Here is a 22887-nt window from a genome sequence, read left to right as displayed (position 1 = left end):
TCAGGCGCACTCTGCCTTTGCGACTAATTTGGGTGCTGAGTAGCTGGGCAGGTATTTACATGTGGCCTACGGAGACCTAGAGGTCTCTGGGTCCTATTCTTCTCCCTTGGATCACCTAAAATGGTAAGAATTTTCAAGGGGGATTAAGGTTGTGATCTCTGTGGAGGGGAGTGGACATCTGCTAGGAGTCCCGTCCGTATTAATAGCCTCCCTTTACATGTATGTTATCAAAGGGGGGCAGCTCCTCATCAGCCCAAGAGACTGGGAACTCTGTTACCTAAGGGGCTGCTGGTGACTTTGGGCTCCTCATCATGGCTTTCCACAGGCACACAGGTAAAGGGGAGGTGGGAGAGCTACCTGGACCCCTGCTACACGGGCAGGAAGGGTTTGCTAACAGGCTCCTGCACCAGAGAAAGAGCTTGATTCCAGGCTCCAGCCTCGGTGATTTCAGCTTGACCGAATGATGGCAAATGGGCTTCTAACCAGTGTGGGGACTGGTGCTGGGAGCACGGTGGTGGTGGCCGGCCCCATTTATGCTGTGAAGTGCATCAGGTATTAAGCGCTTTTGTATTTGCTGCTGTTAGGCTGGGGCTCAGCTGGTCTTTGAGGAAGGCTATAGGTGAAAACCAGGGTGATGCTCCTTGCAGCAGGCTTGCTACAGCAGTGATTGCAGTGAGGAGGGGAAACCCATAGCAAAGGGGGCCCTGCAGAAGTCCAGGTGCTTTGTCCTTCTCTGGTGGGAAGATTGTGCTTGCTCCCCCTTTGTCTTGTAGATAAAACAGCCTGACCCTCCCCACAAATAGGAAAGTGTTCACTTTTCCTTCCCATTAACATTGATTGGAATCTCGAGAGCATCCCCATGGCACAGGGTGTGTTGTGTCTTCCAGCCCTGCCTAATCTCCTCTAGCCCTGCAATTGCAGACAATGGAAAGCTCTTGGGGGGTTTATAGCAGCTTATCTGATTCTTAGGAGCTAACCCTGTGTGTGTGTGTGTGTCCAGCATGCATTTACAGTCCTACAGCACAAGGGACCTTGTACAGGGCCATCACATCTCTTGGTGAGATGTAGCCCAAGGGGTGGATGCTCCAGGGGAGAAGGTGTCGAGTCTGGGACACAGCTCCTGTGGGCATCGAACCAAGCTCGGGCACAGCAGGAGCCAGGGGACAGGGATGCTCCTGGGATGTGGTTGGGAACATAGAGACTCTTTAGAACTAGGGAGGAAAGTCACAATGTGCTGTTTAACTTCACACTCAGCCTCCCAGAACAAGGCAAGAGCGCGATGGCATGGAGCTGCCTGGGCTTTGTGTGACACAGATGGGCATTAAGCAAGACACGTTTCTGAGTAAAACATCCCAGCTGTATCTTTGATTTCCTTCTCATCTTCCTTAGTGGAGCATTTTCTGGGCAAGGACCTGTGGGTTTGGTGTTGTGCTGCAATACAGAATAAGTGTCCCCATAGAATCCCAGCCTGGTTTGGGTTGGAAGGGATCTCAAAGCTCCTCCAGCTCCAACCCCTGCCACGGGCAGGGACCCCTTCCACTGGAGCAGCTTGCTCCAAGCCTCTGTGTCCAACCTGGCCTTGAACACTGCCAGGGATGGGGCAGCCACAGCTTCTCTGGGCACCCTGGGCCAGCGCCTCAGCACCCTCACAGGGAAGAGCTTCTGCCTAAGAGCTCATCTCAGTCTCCCCTCGGGCAGGTTCAAGCCATTCCCCTTGGCCTGTCCCTACAGGCCCTTGTCCCAAGCCCCTCTCCAGGTTTCCTGCAGCCCCTTTAGGCACTGGAGCTGCTCTGAGGTCTCCCCTTCAGGAGCCTTCTCTTCTCCAGGCTGACCCAGCCCAGCTCTCTCAGCCTGGCTCCAGAGCAGAGCTGCTCCAGCCCTTGCAGCATCTCCATGGCCTCCTCTGGCCTCATTCCAACAGCTCCACGTCCCTCCTGTGTTGGACCCTTTGTCTCCAGAGCAGATGCTGCAGTTGAAGTGCTGCTGCCACCAAGTTAGAGCAGGCGCTGTGCCGGGGTTGAGTCCTCCTCAGCAGGAGAAAGCGCTCAGACACTGTGGCAATGAGACCCTGGGGAATGGCTTTGGGGCCCGTCTGAGAAGCTTGGAGCTCTTCTTGCTCTATATAAAGAAACTTCCATGTTATCAACAGACTCATTATAGAGTGAGCCCCACACGTGCCCCAGCCTGGCAATGGGAGAGCAGCACTGACAGCCCTCCCGGCACATCATTGCTTCCTTTCCTTTGGCATTGCAAACGCTTGTTGTGCCAATGACCTTGAGGTGCAGGCTGGGGTGGCACCTCCTGTCTTGGATGAAGGAGACCCTTCTTTTAAGGGTATTCCCTGGTATTTATAGCAAAGCATGCACAGAGGAACGCTAGGACAGAGCGGGGGTGCCAGGTCCTGAGCTGAAGTAGGTGTCTGGATCCGCATGGGATGCATGTGCTCAGTCTGCTGAGGAAAAGAAAACTGATGGAGAGTCAAAGAGCACATCTCTCCTTTCCTTCCACATTGCCAGAGGATGCAGTTGTGTGTAGGGCAGAGGGAGCAGCTTCGGCTTCTGAAGTGGCAGAATCATCCGTTAAGGTTAAGTTCCAGTTTCCCTGGTTGTTTTTAGATCCCTGCTTCAAGCTCTTCCTTAGTGGCTTATCCCATTTAGCCATATTCCCCAGGGACATTAACACATATCCCCTGCTAAGTGCTTTGCTTATCAGCTCCGCTTCAGCTCCCTTTGCTGAGTGCTTCGGTTTCACTTCTTGTGCAAACCACTGAGATGCTGCCTTGTGGGATGCAGCTGAACGGGGAGGACCCAGCGCAGGGGCGACGGGAGAGGCAGGGCCGTGTGTTAATGCGATAGCTTTAGTGGGGTGGCACTTCTCAGGTCTGTACCCTTTACATAGAATCATAGCATCATAGAACAGTTTGGGCTGGAAAGGACCTTAAGACCATCCAGCTCCAACCCCAGTGCCATGGGCAGGGACACCTCACACTGCATCCCAAAGCTTGCTGTGCTGCGGGGTGTAGGGGCAGCCCTGACCTGTGACTGCTCCACAGCACGGTGCCAGTGTAACCTGGGGTGCATGGAAGCCAATGGAGCCCCAGTGTCTGGAAGATGGAAGGAATGGGTTGTGAGGAGCTGCATGGTGGAAAGCAGCAGATGCTCCCTGGGGGCAAATGGCAAACGGGGCCCCTCTGTGGTCAGGTAAATGAGAGGGTTTGGATTCCAATGGGTCTTTGTGCCAAATACCCTGACACTCGAGAAGGCCACCGGTCTGCCTGGCCCCCTCCAGCTGCAGCCAGAGCCATCAGGGAGCTGCATTTAGAGAGCACCCTGCCAGGGCTGGTGGCACAGGGACACCTTGCTAAAGGGGGATTCTCTTGTGGGAGCATTGCTGGGTTTCTCTTGAGCTCTTGTTCTTATTGAGGGTCCTTTAGGCTGTGTAAGGATGGGCACATACCCCACTTACCCCTCTCCCCAGCTCCCCTGTGCATGGATCATGGAATGGTTTGGGTTGGAAGGGACCTCAAAGCTCCTCCAGCTCCATCCCCTGCCACAGGCAGGGACCCCTTCCACTGGAGCAGCTTGCTCCAAGCCCCTGTGTCCAACCTGGCCTTGAGCAGTGCCAGGGGGTTGTGGAGCAGTTCCAGTCTGTCCTTACCTTTCCTTTGTGTTCTAAATCCCATCCTGTGGCTCCAGAGTGAAGCCGAAATGGGGTTTGGGTCAGTGCATGTCCCCAGGGCACGTGATTCTCCTGGGGTTAAACAAGAGCCTCTGGACCAGGCTGTCAGCTCAGAGGCACTGTGGGTCTGGGTGTGATGCTACAGCCAAACAGCTTCCAAGCTGCCCCAGCGGAGTGCACTGGGCTTGTTTCAAGCACACGGCTGTGAACAGAAGCACAAAGGTGCAGTGCTTCGGGGGCTGGTTTGGTCAGGGCTCACCCTGAACTCCAAGCTCTGTTGCTGTAGCGTGGCTGCGCCACCGAGGTGAAGGGGCCAGAGCATCAGCTTTTGTGGCCCTTGTGCCCCATTCTCTGGGTGGGCTGTTCCCATGGGAGGGTTGTAGGAGATGCTCTGGGCATGGAATGGGTGAGCAGAGATTGAGCAGCCAGCGCATTGAATGGGCACTGATCAGTGCATCTGCATTGCAGACAAGGGCATAGAGGTGCCTTTCCCGGGTCTGGCTCAGGAATGCCACTGCTGAGGGCAGAAAGCTCCTGGGGAAAACTGGAAGCAAATGAATTCCATGGCCTATGTGTGATGAAAGGGGCACTTTGGTGCGGGAGATGGCAGGAGGCAGCAGCAGCTCTGTGTGCGTGGCTGCCAGTCCCAGTGCTCACTTGTCTATGGCACTGCTGTGATAAATGTGGGTCTCACTTTAGTGCAGGAGGCATTCCATGGGGACACAGGGTTATGTTACCCCCCGAGCCATGTGTTCTCGACTATGTGTTCTGGTTGAGAGCAACCCTAAACCTGAGAGCAGGAGCGTTTCGATGCCATGCGCCCTGGGCTCTGTGCAACTGCATTGCTGCTAAATAAAGCCCCCCCTGCTTGCTGGGGCCCTGCATAGTTTCCATGTTTCCCAGCTGTTTGTTTGTGGCTTGAACTGGTACCAACACAGCCCTCGCTGGAGGCTGGCAGCAGGACGTGGCCATCTCCTGACCTCGGTCCCCATGCAGTGCAACTCCTCAGCCTCCAGCCGGCTCCCGGGAGGTTCAGGATGGGATCCCGGTCCTCGCCTCTGCTGCAGCCGCCCTGTGTGATGCGATGCGATGCTCCAGGACTGCCCTGCCTTCTGGAGCGCTCCAACTTGTTCTGGCCTGGTGCTATTGGAAGGGTGACAAGGAAGGGAGGTGACTCCTGGATTTTACATGCAAAGGAACAGTGTGAGGGGCATCTCCTGCCCCAGCATCTTCCAGTGCCCATCGGCAGCTTCCTGAGCCCTGACACGGGGCAGAATGGTGCTGAAATAACAGCAAAGCATCCACTTGCAGGCAGGCACTGCCCTGGGCTTTGCCTGCGGCTGTGTCAGGGCTGCTCGTGGTGCTGCCAGCTCAAAGGGAAGAAGCCTTGGGTTGGCAAAGGAGGTGAAGGCAGCAGCCACCCTCAGGTCTCGCTGGTGGGGACCTGTGGGGTTTGATGTGCACTGCTCCTCGGGGGCAGCAGCAATGGTCCTCATGCCAGCATGGGGATTTCTCCTCCTGCCAGGCTGGGCCATGCACTTGGTGGTGGACCCAGGGTTGCTGATACGGGCAGTAGGAGAAAGCGGTGTGAGCAGGTCCTTGTGCTGTAACGACACAGCATCCTCTGTGGCTAAGGGGGAGCCCAACAGGGTCCCACTGACCTTCTTGTGCTGTGGGCACAGGCAGGAGCAGTGTACCCCAAGACCCTCATGCCCTGTTCCTGTTAATAAGGGTGATGTGCTGGCGCTTGCAGCAGCCTGGCTGTTGTGCTGCTGAGCTCTGCTATGAACAGCAAAGCAGCCTCTAAACTCCAGGGCTTGGTGGGGATGGCCTGAGTGAGGCTTTTTCCCAGTGGAAAAGGACCTGGGGGTGCTGACTGATGGAGTTGAACACGAGCAGCTTGTGCCCAGGCAGCCAGGAAGCCACCAGCATCCTGGCCTGGATCAGCACCAGTGCAGCAGCAGGGCCAGGGCAGGGATTGTGCCCCTGTGCTGGGCACTGGTGAGGCTGCACCTTGAATCCTGTGTTCAGCTCTGAGCTCCTCACTGCAAGAGAGACATTGAGGGGCTGGAGCGGGGCCAGAGAAGGGAACGGAGCTGGTGCAGGGCCTGGAGCACAGTGTGATGGGGAAGGGCTGAGGGACCTGGGGGGTTCAGTGTGGAGAAGAGAAGGCTCGGGAGGACCTGATGGCTCAGTGCCATGGGTTAGTGGTGGCCTTGGCAGTGCTGGGGAATGGTTGATCTTAAAGGTCTTTTCCAACCTGGTTGATTCGATGGAGGGGGAGGCCTGTTCTTGTTCGTTGGTCTTGACTCTATGTGAAAGCCTGGTTAAAGAGGCAGCTGGAAGGTGCACAATTCTCCAGCACCAGAGGCCTTGGAGGGCTGCAGCTGGGAACATGGGACCTATCCTGCTGTGCTCATGGCCGGGGGGATTTCTGCACACAGACTACAGAGCTGGGGCTGCAGTGGGTCTGGCCATGATGAACCAGGTGGCTCTTGCTATGGAGTGGTTGGGTATCATCATCCCTGCTTGATGTCATATAGGACAATAAACGCGTCTGGTATCCTTCCTCTGCAGAAGGTGATGGGGAAGGGCTCATGTGGGACTTTGCTCTCCTTGGCCACAGCATTCACCCTGCCTCTGTAGACAGGTATTTTGTACCTTGTATGCCTATTAAGGGAACTGATGGGATTTGTGTTACTGATGTGTTGCATGGGGTTTGTGTGGCAAGGTTTTGGTAACGGGAGGGCTACAGCTGTGGCTCCTGGGTGAAGCTGCCAGAACTCCCTTGTCCAGTGGAGCCAGTGCCAGGCTCTGAGTTGGCCCCACCACTGGTGGTGATGGTGATAGTGCTTGTGATAATGTATTTAAGGTGAGGGGAAACACCTGCACAAAAGCAACTGCAGCAGAGGAGAGGAGTGAGGATATAAGTGGTACAGCCAGCAGCCCCCAGTGCTGGTGCAGGAGGAGGGCACAAGGTGCTTCCCTGTATTGTGTGCTATAAGACATTGAGCTGATACAACAATTGCCCCATCACTGCTGCTTTCTCTACCACCAAGCTCTCGAGGAGCCTGACCCCATCACCCGCTCACTGCTGAGCCACCTTCCTGATACTCCTGATGTGCACAGAGCCGGGAAGCCGGAGCAGTTATCGGGGTTTCAGTGCTTGGGTTCATGCTGGTTCCTCCTGCAGGGCCTGGCAGTTACACCGTGGGCACCATGTCTGAGCGCTTCGACTGCTTCTACTGCCGCGACTCGCTGCAGGGGAAGAAGTACGTGCAGAAGGAGGGCCGGCACTGCTGCGTCAAGTGCTTCGACAAGATCTGTGCCAACACCTGCATCGAGTGCAAGAAACCCATCGGTGCTGACTCCAAGGTGAGAAGGAGATGGGGATGCTGATGAGCCTCCTCTCTGGTTGAGAGCTTCTGTGTCCTCGGGTGAGTCCCCCCCCGATTGGGCCATGAACTGGCACTCTGTAATACGGGTGCTCAAGGCCAAGCTCATTTCAGAATCTCAATTCAGCCACATCCTGAGCAGAGCCCTGCAGGCAACCCAGCCTGTACAGGATGCGTAGAAAACCCATCTCTGGGCAAAGCGCTTGGGAAGCAAGGGGCTGATTGCTGTCTGTTTGCCAATCATTTATTGCTTCATGCTTATGGCAATAACAACGTACACCTGAGCTAGAGGGAATGTGACAACCAGAGGAGCCCCCACTTACAGAACCTGCAGCCTCAAAGCTGTTGGTTTGAAGCATCTTTTGCTACCCTGAAAGCCCACAGTCAATGTGACTGTTGTGAGTTTGGTTCAATGTCCCTTTAACTGCTTGCAGCTCCAAGCACTGAATGCAGCTGTGCTCAGGTGCTGAGGCTGATGGCTTTAGGGCTGCCCAGTGAGTGAGAAGTGCTTATTGCTCCCTGCACCTCTGTCCATCCCAGGAGCTGCACTTCAAGAACCGGTACTGGCACGACACTTGTTTCCGCTGCGTCAAGTGCTACAAGTCCCTGGTGGATGAGCCCTTCATGCTAAGGGAGAACAACAAGGTTTGGTGTGGCGACTGCACCACCAATGAGGATGCACCCAAGTGTAAGGGCTGCTTCAAGCCTATTATTGCAGGTACTGGTGCTGGGATGGGGTGTAACTGCTCTAGGGCTGTGGCAGCTGCAGCTGGGGGTATGGGCATCAAGGGGGAAGGCTGGAGCACCACCCCATGGGGCAAGTTCTCAGTGTGGCTCTCCTTTGTCCATTTTACTCAAGTGCTGAAAGGCTGCGTTGCAGTTAACCCTCATGTAGAGAGCTCACCTTAGCAATTAGTCTTAAACCATGTAGTACCAAAAGCTTTGCTCTGTAAATCAGGGCCTCTTCTCAGGCTCCTGTCTGATGAACATGGCAAGTGAACCTACAAGGTACAGAAATTAACAGCTCATCCCTTATCTGCATTACAGTGGAATCCGTATGGCCAGGTCTTGCCTATGGGTACGTCACCGCATGGGGGGGGAGTTAGCCACAAGCCTGAAATCCCATGTAATGAGTTACCTCTGTCTGTTGTAGGAGACCAAAACGTTGAGTACAAGAAGATGGTCTGGCACAAGGACTGCTTCACCTGCAGCCAGTGCAAGAAAGTGATCGGATCCGGGAGCTTCTTCCCCAAGGGTGATGACTTCTACTGCGTCTCCTGCCACGAGAACAAGTTTGCCAAGACCTGTGCTAAATGCAAGAATGTAAGTCCGGCCCCTCTGCAAAGGCAATGCCGGAACTCGCTGTCCTGGGTCTTCTGGAAGCTGGGAGAGTAGAACGGGAGGCAGATGTACCAATGCTGATGTTCCTTCCTTGAGATCCTGGTGCAAGCTAATGGTCCTTGTGCAGTGCACTATCTGAGCAGGGAGACACAGCTTCTCTGGGCACCCTGTGTCAGCGCCTCAGCACCCTCACAGGGAAGAGCTTCTGCCTAAGAGCTCATCTCAGTCTCCCCTCTGGCAGGTTAAAGCCATTCCCCTTGCCTGTCCAAAGCCCCTTTCCAGGTTTCCTGTAGCCCTTTTAGGTATTGGAAGACTGCAGGATTTCAGGCCAAAGGAACTCCATTGTGCTGCATTGTTTAACTTTCATGAAACCCCTCCAGCATCATCTCTCTTCCTCCCTGCCACCTCTAAACCCATCCCTGCTCTTTGACCCCTAGCCCATCACTTCTGGAGGCCTCACTTACCAGGAACAGCCTTGGCATTCCGAGTGTTTCATTTGCTCCAACTGCAAGAGGCAACTGGGTGGGAAGCGCTTCACGGCTGTAGAGGATGAGTTCTACTGTGTCGAATGCTACAAGGAATGTGTTGCCAAGAAGTGTGCTGGCTGCAAGAACCCTATCACAGGTATGCTGGAGTAAATGGAGCTTGAAGGCAGTGGGGGCTTGAGGTTGGAACAGGGATCCGCACAGAGCTGCTCACACCAGAAGTAGGTCCAGTACCCCAGGCACAATCCCAGCAATTCACATGTGATCTAATGCTAAGCTGTGTGCTTCTTGCTGGATGGAAACTGAATTGGTGACTGAGCTCTTCACCCTTTGCATGCCTCAACTTTATCTCCTTCAGAACTTCCCCATCTAGAATGGTTCCATCTATACCAGTCTGGGAACCTTATGTCTACAAATGCAGTGTTTTATTGCCCCAAAGTGACATTTGCTTCTCTTCCCATGTATTTTACTGGATTACAAAGCTCAGCCCTGAAACGTGGGGCTGCCTCTCCTGCCAGTCCCATGACACTTACATTCTAGTCTGAGCCCGTACCACCCGAGCAGGATGTTCTGCCCAACTGCTCCTTGCTTTATATCTTAATCCTTCCTTCGGCTTGACCATTCCCTGGAGAAAGGATCCAAGGGGAAAGGCTTATTGTAGAAATGAACCCCACAAGTCTTAAGCTACTAAGAGCAGTGACACTGAGCAGCCAACAGTGTAGTTCCTGTGCAATTTTGGCTACTACTTTCGGCACACAAATACAGGTTGTGAGACTGCAGGAGCATGGGATGCAGTTAGAATGGGAGTTGTTGCTTGGTGGGCGATCCCAGCCATGGGAACTACTACTATCGCCGTCCTATAATTGTTTTCTCTCCTAGCAGGATTTGGAAGAGGAACCAGTGTGGTTAACTACGAAGATGAGTCCTGGCACGATTACTGTTTCAAATGCACAAAGTGTGCCCGTGGCCTGGCCAACAAGCGCTTTGTTCGCCATAACGGAAAGATTTACTGTGCTGAGTGTCCCAAACGACTGTAAGGAGCAGCCTAGAACAGAGTTTAGAGCCCTGCTTTCCAAACCAGGCCTGCAAAAGGAGGTTTTTGCATGTTAAGCATTTAAACTTATTCCATTTTAGTATAAAAACTAAAGTAGCCTCAATAGCCTGGGTTTGACTTTTGAAGCTCCTGCAGTATAAAAGCATGAAGCACTGCAAAGATCTAACCTTGTTTCTAAGTAACTCGTAGTGTAAAGACTTGAAATGCTGGTAGATTTAGCAATCCACACACTACATAACCTGTGTGTGGCTTAAATTAGAACAAAGCTGGTTTTAAAGTTGCCCGCTGAATGTTTAAGCTTGGCACTGAAATGAAGTGGGTTTGACAAGGCATGCAGTTCAGAAACAGAGATGTAAAGGTTGCACCTTGGCTCAGAGATGATGATTATGATGCTTTTACAAGTACATCACATACATGCATTAACACGTTACATACATCACATCATTAATAGCAGATCAATAATGAATCCCTTAGCTTAGCTACTGCAGCACGTGTATGGAACGGCTTCACCTTACATATAACGATGTTTTGGCAATATGATTTAGCTGTAGTTGAGTTTCCATCAACTTGTTTTAGTCTTGCTTTCTGCATGGTTTGCCCCCAAGTTTTACTCCTCAGCTTTTTTATATCCTTGTTTAAATGAGGCTGTCCAGCTACAATTCTTAATCCATTAACACAAAGGAAATCTTTCCACCAAAATGCACATGCATTTCAGAAATGCCTTTAAAATAGCTCAGATGATGATAGCTCTCCTATCAGTGTATGGTTTATGATTTAATAAACATGAGACTTGTGCCTGCTTGGAGTCCTGCAGTCTCGAAAACTGGTTTTCCACTTACACAGTTGACACCTCTTGGGGCTGAGCTATTGAAATCGAGTCTCATGCATTGATACTGGCAAAGTCAAGAGTCAGCTGTTGCACCATAGCACCCTTAAAGAGCTGAGAACCAAAGCACCAATTTCCATATACTTATCTTCTGAATATATAACTGACACGGGACCATCTGCCAGGAACAGCCTGTGTGAAAAAGCCCTTTGGAGAACATATGCGCTGGGACTGTCCATGCACAGATTTACTGCCCTTCAACACTGGCTAAGGATGAGGTTTTTTCCACAGTAATGAAATACAGAAATACTCATCAACTGGATGCTGCTCCAGTTCTTCATCCCCTTTTGTTCACAAGCACCTACCAGAAACAGAGAGTCCTTGCAAGAAAACAAGGCAGCACCTTGCTGTATTCTTGATGGTCACTGTTGGACAAACAGCCTTACAGGTTGGTGCTGCAAGTGAAAGGCAAGAGCTTGCAGTGAAAAGCAAGTTAAAGAGCTCAAGTTATGACCATGCTCTCAGCATGTGCAAACACAGCAAGGTCCAGAGGTGTTTGTTAGGACAAATAACTTCCCAACCACACAAACACAATCACCAAAGAGGCTACTGCTAGTTTTGGGATGCTGCAGTGTATTTACCAGGGCACATCCCAAGGCAGGGATTGGAGACTCCTAGTGAGGTAACATTTAGCACTAAAGAAATAAAGCATAGTTCAACTGCAAAGTTTATTTAACAGGGTGCATGTATTTACACAGAGCTGTAACAGACAACAAACAGTATCAGCACAGAGAAAAATCCCAGCATCTTTGTTGTTAGAATGATTGTCTCTGCCAGAGGAAACAGCTATCGTACAAAAATACATCTGTCCTTTTACCTAAGGCACTGCTCTAAAGGCTAAAACAGTTCTACTGCACTCAGAGGAGCAAAGAGAGAGTAAGAAGGCTCAGTGAGGGCTTCCCGTTGCAACTGCAATGTCAAATGTGTTTAGTTCCAGCGAAACCAGTTGTGTTTCACCACTGCAAGCATAGCTGCCTCTTGGCTGCTTCATGGGAACGGAAGGATCAGCCCATGGGTTAGAGCAGGATTTGAGACAGCTATCCTGTAATCACTTATCCAGGATCTCTCTTACAGGAACAAGGCTGCATTCTTACTTTTAGTAGCAATTTGTCAGGAGATGCTTAGTCAATCTCTTCATGCTGTAAAAAAGCAGCCCAGCTGAGGTTAAACGTTACTCAATGCAGGCTTTAGGGGACGGGAAATACATTTGCAGCTTGCAGCCACTGTTACAAAGCTAGAACAGGAACACATCAAATAACTAACATGGACAAAACATGACTTCAGTGGTCTAATACTGTTATGTACACAATAAAATAATACTTCCATAAGTGTAGATAAATAAGGAATTCAAAAGGAAACAGTTTTAAAAGCAGGACGTGTTAAACTGCACGATGACAGACATCTCTAGGTACTCAATGTAATACATTAGTGCACATGCTGTAAAATGTTCTGATGGTTGCCAATAGATTAAAACGTATTAGTGATGGTCCAAAAATACATCTGGAAACTGCCAATATTTTCATCCCAGGAAATAACGAATTTTGCACCTCCATTCAAAACTGAAGATATTCAATTCTGCAGTTTTAAACAGCACCTGAACCAGTGAGGAACGGCATTGTTGTAGGATGCTACAAAGGGAGTTCAGCTTTAACCACACACTCAATGAGTCTTATTTCATCAAGTGCCAGTTTAGGAAGATGCAAAATGCAGCCAGGATCTAAGTAGAGAGCCTCCAGTGGCACACTGTTGTACATGATAGGAAAACTAAACCAGAGCCAGGTTACTGTGAAGGGAAACAAGTGATACTGGAACCAGGAAAGCTTCTCTAAACACTTAGCTAAACGAATGGAAAAGGAACATCAGCACGGGTTTCCCTGAACTGTTTCAAGGTGCAAAGCAGAGGTTTGGCATCCCTCTCCCTGGTGGTTTTTGGATGGTTTTGCAAACTTGAAGCTGGATAAAGGTAAAGAAGCAGCTTTTCAAAACAAGGCCCTCGGTACTTGGTAAAACACTGGGTTACTGAAGTGCAATCAGGTTAGTTCTGGGGCTCTAGTGTGTGTTCACAGTTCTGTCCAAAGAGCAAAGAGAAGAAAACATTTAACCATCGTAACTGTGCACGCCACACGGTCTATCAGCGCTGGTAGAGGCTACAGCCAGGCAGTGAGCACTGAGCCCCTTGGTTACTTACAGTCCAAAACCAGTGCGGTAGCTTTTCCTTTTCTATATATGCATTATGTATTAAACCATATCATGTCTAACCATTTTCAAGTTCACCATTAAAAGGCAACACTTCCTTTACTAAGAAGTTAATGACTGATCAGAACAAAATGCCATCAGCAGCACCACACTGAATCCAGTTAGTCATGGCCTCAAGGGAAGTCTCGCTAAGGCTGTGCCCATGGGACGACAAGACGCAGAGTGACAGAGGAGACTCAGGAAACAGTTCAGGCTAGAAAAGTGCTACACTTTAATCAGAGCCAGTGCTACACATCACTGAGAGAAAATGTGGAGAGCAAGTCTTACTTCTTCAGCTACCATTCATTTCCACTGTTCACACAGTCATTTCTCTCCTGCAAAGAGATCTCCTGCTGTGAGCACATCCATTTGGGCTTTTGCTCCAACACCAGACAAGTTTAGTCCTACATGAACTAGCTTGCTGAAGCCTCTCTGACACGCTATGCTGTACTGCATCAGGGTTTGGCTTCTCAAGTATGTGTGGCTTCAGATGCAGCCCTGCTTCTTTCAGGAAAATCCAGACTATTGTGTGTGCAGCTTTATTGCTCCTCCCAAATGTAACACAACCATCTGTGGAATTCAAGGTTGGTGTTACCCCTCCTCTGTGAAGGGAAAGGCTATTCTACAGTAAGTAGAGAAGACAGCTAGTACCTTGCCAGAGACCTTTATAAGACCATGCAGGTCAGCATCATGAAGTTACAGAACATGGCTAGGAGGGGAAAGGTCTTGTCTGTAGAGTTACATCAGACACCTTTCAAACTGTTAGCATCTTCAAAAGTAACATGTGCCATTTAAGATATCTTAGAAACAGCCTAAAATACCACAGATGGGCTTGAGTGCTGGTAGGAGATATAGGAGCTTCACAGGGCCTCGGCTGTGTCTTTGGAAGAGCCTTAATGACGGGCCTTAGTTGCTGTCTAGAGCAAGTCCCTAAAAAGGCATCAGTTGGTGACTCCTTTTGACAGGGTTCCAGTTACAAGCACTAAAGAAAGAGCTTTCCCTCCAGTCTACACAGTGGAAAAAGTGCCTTGAAAATAGGAAGCTGTAGTTAAGGCAAGGAGAGTAAAAAGCAAGGAAGTTAATTACCTAGCCAGAGGAGGAGAGAGATAGGGAAGTCAGCTTGGATTACCTGATGAAGCATCTATAGGTTTGGTCAATGAATTCACTGTACCATCTTCCTCAAAAGCCAATTTGGGACTAGAAGGTATTGTAGCAGCATCATTCAAGTTTTGATTACAGTTACCAGCAGAGATGCTGTCCAAGCTCAGTTTGGGTGACTTGGAATGTACTCCAATGTCAATAAACTCCTCAAAAGTCCATGAACTGGCTTTGCCATTAAGGTTCTGAGTAAGTCCAACTGTATGATCAGCTTCAATAACACCCAACTCCACCGAGGCATCCATAACCATTTCTTTTGCAGGATGGCTAGGGAAAAGAAAGAGAAGGGATACTTGGATTATCATCTCTGCATGTTTAACCTTTAGATTGATTACAGGCCAGCCAATAGCAGCCTGCACACTTTGCAGATCCCTGAGTATCGTGAAGGGCAGTCCCAGACAAGCTGCCACACAGGATCTCCTATTCAAGAGCCAATTGGGGAAGAACGACTCACCAACGCAGAGCCACTATGCTGATAGCCTGCAGGTAAGGTCTGGCTCCAGAAATTTCCTTTAAGAAAGCCCTGCACCATTAAACTTCTATTATAATACCGTGACTTTTGACTTTCTGCTCCAGTTAAGATGTTTTAAAAACAAAACTGAGCCTCAGAGGAAAATTTAAGACAGATTCAAAATCTGACCCCAAATCAGAGCGATCCATTTTCATTCATTCTTCAGAAAAATCAGGAAAATGGCTTTATATTGCATCACTGAAGGAATGAGATTCGTTTATCATCACTTAAAAGAGTTCACAATGTCATTTTGAAATCATCAGCATTTAGATAAGCAATTGGGACAAGCATCAGAGCACAGATTTTCCAGTAGTAAATGGAAATGCTTTATGTTCAAAAAGATCAAATTTGGAATACTAAAACCAATTCCAATTAAGGGAGGCTTTTATAGTGTATCTGGTGTTTCAGCACAACTGAAGATGTTTTAGAGCTTTCTATAGGTTATTCTTCCTTGTCAGGTTTGTCCCCTTCCTTTCAAGGTTTGTCCCCCTCCTTTCAAGGTTTGTCCCCCATTAACAAAGCACCTTGTTTAATGCTTTGTTAATGACAGAAGGGTGCAAAATTTGAGGCAAGGCTACATACACCATATTTAACTTTAACAGAGAGATGTTTCTTGTGTGATGGATAATTGCTCTGACAGTAAAGCAGCCACCTAGGTGGACTCACCTGGAATCCTTTAGTTCAGGAACAAGTAGAGACATCTCATCACTTTTCAAATCACTTCCATTCATAAACACTTCACTGGCCTTCACCCCAAACACCTCTTGCTCCTCAGACTCTGCCGAGATCAAGCTATGTGCAGTCTCTAAGCAACCCTCTGCTTCCCCCTTGACTTCCTGGAGCAGGTCAATGCCATTCAGCTTTCCTGGAAGTGGGGGGAAAACAAAGAAGAGTTAAAAAAGAGCTTCAGTAACAGAATTGCTATTGAAATTGAATAAACCCCAAGTGCCAAATGACCTTTTCCAGACAAAACTTGAGGCACTTGGCTTCAACAAGCAGCCTCTAACAACATGAAATGAACTGTCCATCTTTAAAAATACACTTGTAAAATGAAAGCATGCTGCCTGCATTTCACTCCCAAATCATTGTTGCATTTAATCCTTTTGCCTGTCTCTGGTGGTAGGGAACAGGCAATGATCTACTCTCTGTACTACCAGAGCCTCCCTGGCATTGCTGGGACATGTGTCTCAAATGGTTACAATGCTATTACACAAGTGACCTTTTAAACATCACTAAGACACTGAGACAGCCACTTATAACTGGCTCATCAAGTTTCCTTACCTGGTTGATCAGATTTCTCCAGGCCCAGCTCTTCCTCCTCTTCAATATCCTCTCCCTCCATAGCCTCCGAAGGAGACTTCCCTTCATTCTGCAACTGAATTGCCAGAGTGTCACTCGGAATAACTCACTACCCTCTAGCGTTTCATAGACAATTCAACCATAGCTCCTGTGCAGGCCTGGTCCAAAGGCTAACAGACACCCAGCAACACATGCTCTGCTGAGACAGAGCCTGCAAAGGAACGTGTGGGACCCACTGCCACCTCCTGCCCACCAGGTGTTCCTGAGCTCTTTTCCCTTCCTTTCCCCAAGGTGTATACTAAATTGCCTTTCAGCTATATGAAGACTTGGGTCTTTGAATGTCCAGAGAAAACCAGCTACTCCTCAATGTAATATGCACGATTCAACATGAACCTTAGGTCACTACATTAACCAAAACGTATCCATTAATAACCAGATTTGCTTAACCAATCTGCAGCTGCTAATGTCAGATCACACTGTTTTATAAGCCTTGAACACGAATGCAAAGACTTGGTCAGAACAAGCAAAGCAGAAGAATGTGTGCAATGGGAAGCTACTGAAAAGTCCTTTTGGTGCATCAAGACTTTGCACTTCACATGGAAGCCAGTTAGGGTAAGGGTAAGAAAGGAAGACAGAGTACAAGGCAAAGCCTTCTCTGGGAAGTACCTTGGATTCATTTTGATCTGATTTTCGTGTTCTTTTCATTATTTCTTCGATTCTCTGTTAAAAGAGGGAAAAGATTCACAATGACATAAGAGAGCTTTAGATTTCAGCATTCAGGGTTCCGTTTTCAATCATACGTTCTCCTATTTCATATATTTACTACTTTATTCCCCCTTTTTAAAGCTCACAAGCCAGAGCTGGCTTTTGTAACAAGTCCACATTACTTCTATTTAAATTCACTTTAACACCTCAGCCACCATTTCAGGCTGAGGAACCTCTCTGTGCTTTCAAAGCAGTTGTACCTTCTTCCTTTCAAGCCTTTCCTGCATATTTTGCTGCATAATTCTCTCTCTTTCCAGCCTTTGTCTTTCAGCCTCTTCTTGAGCTTTTGCTTCGGCTTCTTCTCTCTGAAAATAAAGCAAAAAGGTGAGAGCACCCAATGCACAACTCACTCCCAAGAGTCAAAACCAGAGATTCTGGTTCAACAGAGACAGGAATATCAGACAATCTCTATTTAATACTCCCATACACTGGAGCTAAATGCCAATTACCCAGCCACTGCCCTGAAACAGTGATATTACTATGACATTCAGAAACTCATTTGAAAAGAAACACTATGGGCATGGAAGTATTATGAGTATGCAAATGTTCTGAATGTTGTTGAGCTACTCAGGGTTCCAACTATGCTGCAGGAGGAAGATCTGTCTCCAAGTGTTCAAGGCCAGGAAGAACAGAGCCTTGGGAGACAGGGTCTAGTGTGAGGTGTCCCTGCTCATGGCAGAGGGTTGGTAACAGGACAGTGATTAAACCCTAAATGTGGCAAAACTAACTTAAAATTCTTGGCAGTCAGGTATTGCTACCAAGATACTTGGTGCTGAGCATCTTCTGTTCCTTCTACACAGGAAAATCTGCTCCAGTATGGTCAGAAAGAAGACAGAAGCATAGTTAACACTGGATAATTGTTATAAACTTAAACATAAGCTTGGAAAGAAATGTTTAGACACATGTCAATGCCACCCAGCTCTTGAAACACAAAGAATTTAATTGTAAAACTGCTTTAATTTTCAACATTCATCGTATTTAAAGAAAGTCCACTCGCTGTAAACTAGCTTCCTTCAGTTAGAAGGATGCCTTTGTAAAGGTACTAACTGTTTAAGACTATTTAGCAACAGGAAAAGCAGACTTGGAAACACTACTCATCTTTCTTTGAAAGGAATCGAGCAAGCCAGATGACTTTCCAGACAGACAACCTCCTTGCAATCCACAGCAGTAAGCTGGTGAAGTGGGCTCAATACAATTAGTATGTGTGCACCAAATAGCATCCCACATGGTCAAAAACACTTCTCAAAAACCTGCTTCTGCCCCACGCTTGAATTCATGAAATGCTGACAGAAATATAAATCAGATCATATACTCTAGAGCATGGAAATGACTTCAAGACATTCTCAAATCCATCTCAGACAGGATGAATTCAGTTTTACATCATTCCTGACAAGAGATTTGTCACAACTGTTCTGTGAAAGAGAATCAAAGCCAACCCCCTTGAAAATGCATCAGCAGCTTGTGTGAGGAGCACAGCTGGAGCCTACAGATAAGCAGACCTGGTGCTGGAGCTCTGCAAGTTTGTCCTGCTCTTCCTGCTCTTGGCGGATCCTCTCCTCTTCCGCTTGTCTCTGTTGTTCCTCATTAGCCAATCTCTTCTCTTCCTCCTGCTTGCAGAGCTCCTCCTCCCGTCGTGCTTTTTCCTCGGTTGCTCTCTTGGCCATTTCTTCTCTGATTCTACTGTTCCCAAGATACAGGTTACCAAGGGGGTATTTATCTCTTGGAAAGTGTGCATGCACATGACAGAACAGGAAAGCAAAACAGTTCTAAAGTATCCAATCACTAAATACCTGCACAAGGATACTTGCTGGTGTGGATTTACAAACGCCACCATCCAGACCAAAGGAGAAAGCAGAGTAACTTGGAAGAAACTATCTCTGAATACATAAATGCTCTTTGCTGACGAAGTCAAGGTTGCTCCCATAACAGAAGTCTGACTGAGAACTGGATTAAGCAACGACTATTTAATAAATACCACCAGTATCCATGACATGAATGAAGCTTTTAATCACTGCCAAACGTAAATTTAGTTGGATGTCCTGAAAGACAGTTTCTTCTATAGTGTGAATTCCAGAGGTACACTGAAGGTGTCCACTGCCTGATCACAGACATATCTGACACAACATCCATAGCAGACTATATGCAAGTTTACGATAGTTTTATACCCATGAGTGAAACACAGACAAAAACTGATGTTCCACCCTGTTCAGAGAAGCACTGACTGGTGACTCCTGATCTGGAATGAAGTTAGTTAGCACAAAGTTAAAAATTGCTTTTTAACAACTTCTATGCAGTGAGCCAAATACCCACTGATTTATCACCTTGAGTCAGGCTGCAACATTTCTGATTCAGATTTTGGATCACTAATATGAGATTTAATGTACATCAAACCTCTGTCCGAGTCCATCAAAGGGAAGTTTAATGCAGAGAGGTTGACTACTTCAAGACAAATACAAACAAAACAAACACCAGTGGTGTAAAAAGCACATTCTCATTCCACTGGTGCCTGGAAGGAAAAAGCAGCAGTGATTTTCCCAGGGCCTACGCATTACATATATACTGAGATACAGATTAACTATACGCATAGCAACCTGCCCTATCTCCAACGGTGCTAGTGCCTGTGTCTGCTTCAGGAACTGCATGAAGACTTATAGGAACTTAAAGCTTAGAAAACACTCAGCTGGAGTGCCCATTCCAACCACACCCCAGCACTGAAAGCATCCCTTCCTTTTCCTGAATTATTACCTTTCCTCTTCCTGTCTCTGAACTCTTTCTTGGTCTTCACGCTCTCTTTGCTCCCGTGCCAGACGCCGTTTCTCTGCCAAGATTTTAGCAGCTTCTTCAGCTGTGGTGGTCCCTGCTACTGTTTTGCTACTGGATTCTGCAAAGGTGAAGAGAAACTGCTGTCAAAAAAAGTCCCAGAAACATACAGTTAAGACGTTATCACTGTGAGATGAGATCTTTCTTTTGGCCACTTCACTTATCTTTTCAATCAGCGCTCATCACTCAGCAAGTATATCTCGTTATCTAAAGGCCCACAAGAGCCAAAAGGAGTCCTAAAGAGATACAAAACCACAGTATCTCACTGACACATGATTACAACTCATCTCAACTACACTGATCCAGCCATTTTCCAGATGATACAGTTATACTCCAATTACTACAGTACTTAAAACCATGTTTCTGAAGAGACACGTTTACTCTGTAACACTTACAAACACTTTAAAGAAAACTGAAGAAAATACTGCACTAGAAAATGCACTTCTGCCTTCTAATAAAACTGAACACACATGACCCTAAAGAGCAAATATTTTCTTCTCTGGTTCCATAACATTATCATTCATGCCTTTATATTCATAGAGTATCTTAGGGTACAAATAATCACCATTTTATCTGGCCCCAAAGGCACACACTAGTGACTTCAGTAATACTATAGTTCTATACACTCGAGCAACAAATTAATTCCCAATTTACATGGAGATTGAAACAGCTCCAACCACCAGGTTAGCAGCTATTTGCCCAGGCCCACGGTTTATGTTTCATCGTGTCCTGCCTGGTGTTATGGTGTCTGAACATCAAAGATACCGTTATAAATTAACATTAGGAAAACAATAAACACACACTCTTGCCATTAGTGGCTCTCAATATATATTGAAAGAACTCTGATTTTTATCAGTTATTCCCACTTGGAATAACTTGGAATAACTGTTTACTGTACAAACTCTACTACTGTTTGTAATGTGAGTTAAGAACTCATCTGAATACCCAGAGAATTAGCTTTTGCTGTGAGTAGAGCAACAGCATCACAATGCATCAGACCTGCCTTGCTTCTTTTTAGTATTTCACCAATCAGCACATATGTATTTGCTTAACACTTACAAAGCCTTCAAGTTGAGGTAATTTTAATGAACACTGACATCGGGGTTTGATCAGTTATTTTGCTTCTGACCTCAAGGCAAATAATTCAAAACACAATGCCATCATTAGGAACTTAAATACCTGAAAAGCTGCTTAAGCCTCATAGACACGTAATCACTGCCTGCAGCTGTAGGGCATAATTACAGAGTAAACCCTCAGTGGCTGAGTCACAGCAGTGTTTTGTGCCTGAACATCGCTCCTGAAGCCCTAGGAAAAGCAGTCCAGCTCTAATGGGGTACAGTCACAGAGCTGTTTTCTACCATTTAGATTTATCCAATGCTGAAAAATCAGCACCTCCCCAGAACACACATTCTGATTTGGGCAAAAGAACAGTCAAGTTGGTGCAAACAAGAATCAGCCACAAGAGCCTCAAATCTGAACTCAGCCAAAAGGGGTCCTGGTCCTCCTCCCTGAGCAGGAAAGGCCACTCCTTTGCAGTTATAAGAACCATCAGCAGGACCTGCCTACTCGAGACCTGCATGTGCTTTTCTTCCCATATTCTGCACCTTCCACTGTTATTTAAAGAAGAGAGGTTTCATTTAGTGTTGCCAGTATAACCATGAAGAAATCAAGCTGCCTCTCCTCTCCTCCACCACTTGAGTGTCTTGCCAGTTTGGACAAGTCTTGCCAGTTTGGACAAGCCACTTTTCATAGCAGAGGTCATCTTCTATAGCACACTTACACAGGAACCAACGCAGCAGTCCTGGTTTAACACTGCTGTAATCTCAGCTGTATCAATAATTGGCTGACATTTTACATGTCAGGTTTAATCTATTTTCCCCCTCCTCAAAATTGACCCTAATTAAGACAACTCAATGCTCAACAAGAAGCCTAAAGGTTTTAGGCTTTTAAGTTACAGGGTTATAACATGATAATGATAGCTTGAAATATCTGGTATTGAAAACAACAGAAGAAATCAGTCACAGCTATTCAGAACACCTCAGATATGGAAAGAACAGGGGGCATAAAGACAAAAGAGAGGGTAGGAGACCTCAAGTCTATGGGGAACCTCCCCATTGCATGTTGACTTTTGAAGCTTTACTGATGTTTTCCATATAGTTACTTCAATAGTGCTTTCATTTCCAAGCACCCCTTGTACAGTCTGCTTCCACAGGGCAGGACATGGGACTTCCCAATATAATTGCTATCATGCCTTAAGCATTTTATACTCAGCTCTATTTCCTTGGCTCCCAGACATGCCCAATGAGAACTGTCTTTTTCTCAAAGGACCTTTTAGTGATGGAAGCAGAGAGAGGGAAGCAGGCAAGAGAAATGTCTCAGAACAACTGTGAAATGTCCAATTAACTGGATGGAGAGAAGATTCCAACACATTTCAAGGCAAACCATTTATTCACAATCAATCTAGGAATCATATCCCAAAACCTTCACTACCCCAACACAAAAAAGTGAGGCTCCATGATAGTTCATTACCTATCATCATGCATAAGGTGAGAGCTCATGAAGGAGCACTTCTTATGCTTTAAGTTGAAACAAGCCTTTTAACTCTGAGAGAAGCTGTGAAAGGCTGTGCCAGAAGTGACAACTGCTCCAAGTCACTGAAAAATAAGAAGTGTTTTACTGCAGAACAGCATATTTCAGTTGGAAGACACAAAACCCAAGACACAGACTTGATTGCTGTCTGTCAGCAACAAGCAATCAAGTTCAGTTTGAAGGAGAAGAGATGGTATGAATGTACAAGTGCACAAAGCTGAAATCAGGTTGAACCTACAGCACCTAGAGACTGATTTGCCACATGCCATTCATCAATGTACTCTGACTTCAGAAGCTGCCTGGAACATGGTATTGCACCAATCCACAGGGTAAACTGCCTGCATAGAGGTGTAAAATGAGAACCGGCTTGAAAATTGAAAGCAACTTTTTAAGAACAGAGATTTTTGCCTCACTTGGCAATATTGCAGTGTACCAAAACGTTCAAAGAGATAATGAAATCATCTCTATGTTGAAGAACATGCCCACTATTTCTTTATCTTCTGTGTGTCAAAGAAAAAGAGCTTTGCCAGCCCCAGTATGAATCACTACCAAGATGAGTAGCTTGAGAATTAGCAATAAAATAGAAACAGATAAACTGGGTTAGTACAGTTCCAGAAGTCAGTGTAGAGGAGACAAGGTGGGGCATCCAAGGAACAAGGACGGGCGTTCTT

General features: G+C 47.3%; 2 protein-coding genes across 4 annotated transcripts in view; one reads left to right on the top strand and one right to left on the bottom strand.

Annotated features, from left to right (window-relative positions):
* Window positions 1-272: 272 nt before the first annotated feature.
* FHL1 (four and a half LIM domains 1) lies at window positions 273-9936 on the top strand (the record flags this gene model as incomplete). 2 transcript variants are annotated; one of them, XM_080624397.1, is made up of 6 exons in its annotated part: window positions 273-333; window positions 6872-7053; window positions 7614-7791; window positions 8227-8396; window positions 8852-9038; window positions 9779-9936. In XM_080624397.1, 6 exons carry the CDS (start codon window positions 312-314, stop codon window positions 9934-9936), a joined length of 897 nt encoding a protein of 298 aa, XP_080480523.1. The 2 variants fall into 2 exon arrangements, with proteins under 2 accessions (XP_080480523.1, XP_080480522.1); XM_080624396.1 differs by having other exon boundaries at window positions 312-333; window positions 9782-9936.
* Window positions 9937-12563: 2627 nt separating this feature from the next.
* The window catches only part of MAP7D3 (MAP7 domain containing 3), a 43035-nt gene continuing 32711 nt past the window's right edge, over window positions 12564-22887 (bottom strand). For both annotated transcript variants that reach the window (XM_080624983.1, XM_080624984.1), the window contains exons 13-19: window positions 19553-19688; window positions 18307-18487; window positions 17008-17112; window positions 16709-16762; window positions 16025-16118; window positions 15410-15608; window positions 12564-14499 (exon numbers count right to left, since the gene is read on the bottom strand). In XM_080624983.1, coding sequence (XP_080481109.1) covers window positions 14190-14499; window positions 15410-15608; window positions 16025-16118; window positions 16709-16762; window positions 17008-17112; window positions 18307-18487; window positions 19553-19688 — 1079 coding nt within the window. In that variant the 3' untranslated portion in view covers window positions 12564-14189. The remainder of the gene's footprint in view (window positions 14500-15409; window positions 15609-16024; window positions 16119-16708; window positions 16763-17007; window positions 17113-18306; window positions 18488-19552; window positions 19689-22887) is intronic.

The sequence above is a fragment of the Psittacula echo genome, assembly GCF_963264785.1.
Source record: "Psittacula echo genome assembly, chromosome: 8".
NCBI classification, from domain to species: domain Eukaryota; kingdom Metazoa; phylum Chordata; class Aves; order Psittaciformes; family Psittacidae; genus Psittacula; species Psittacula echo.
This window is presented reverse-complemented; position numbering and strand designations above follow the sequence as displayed.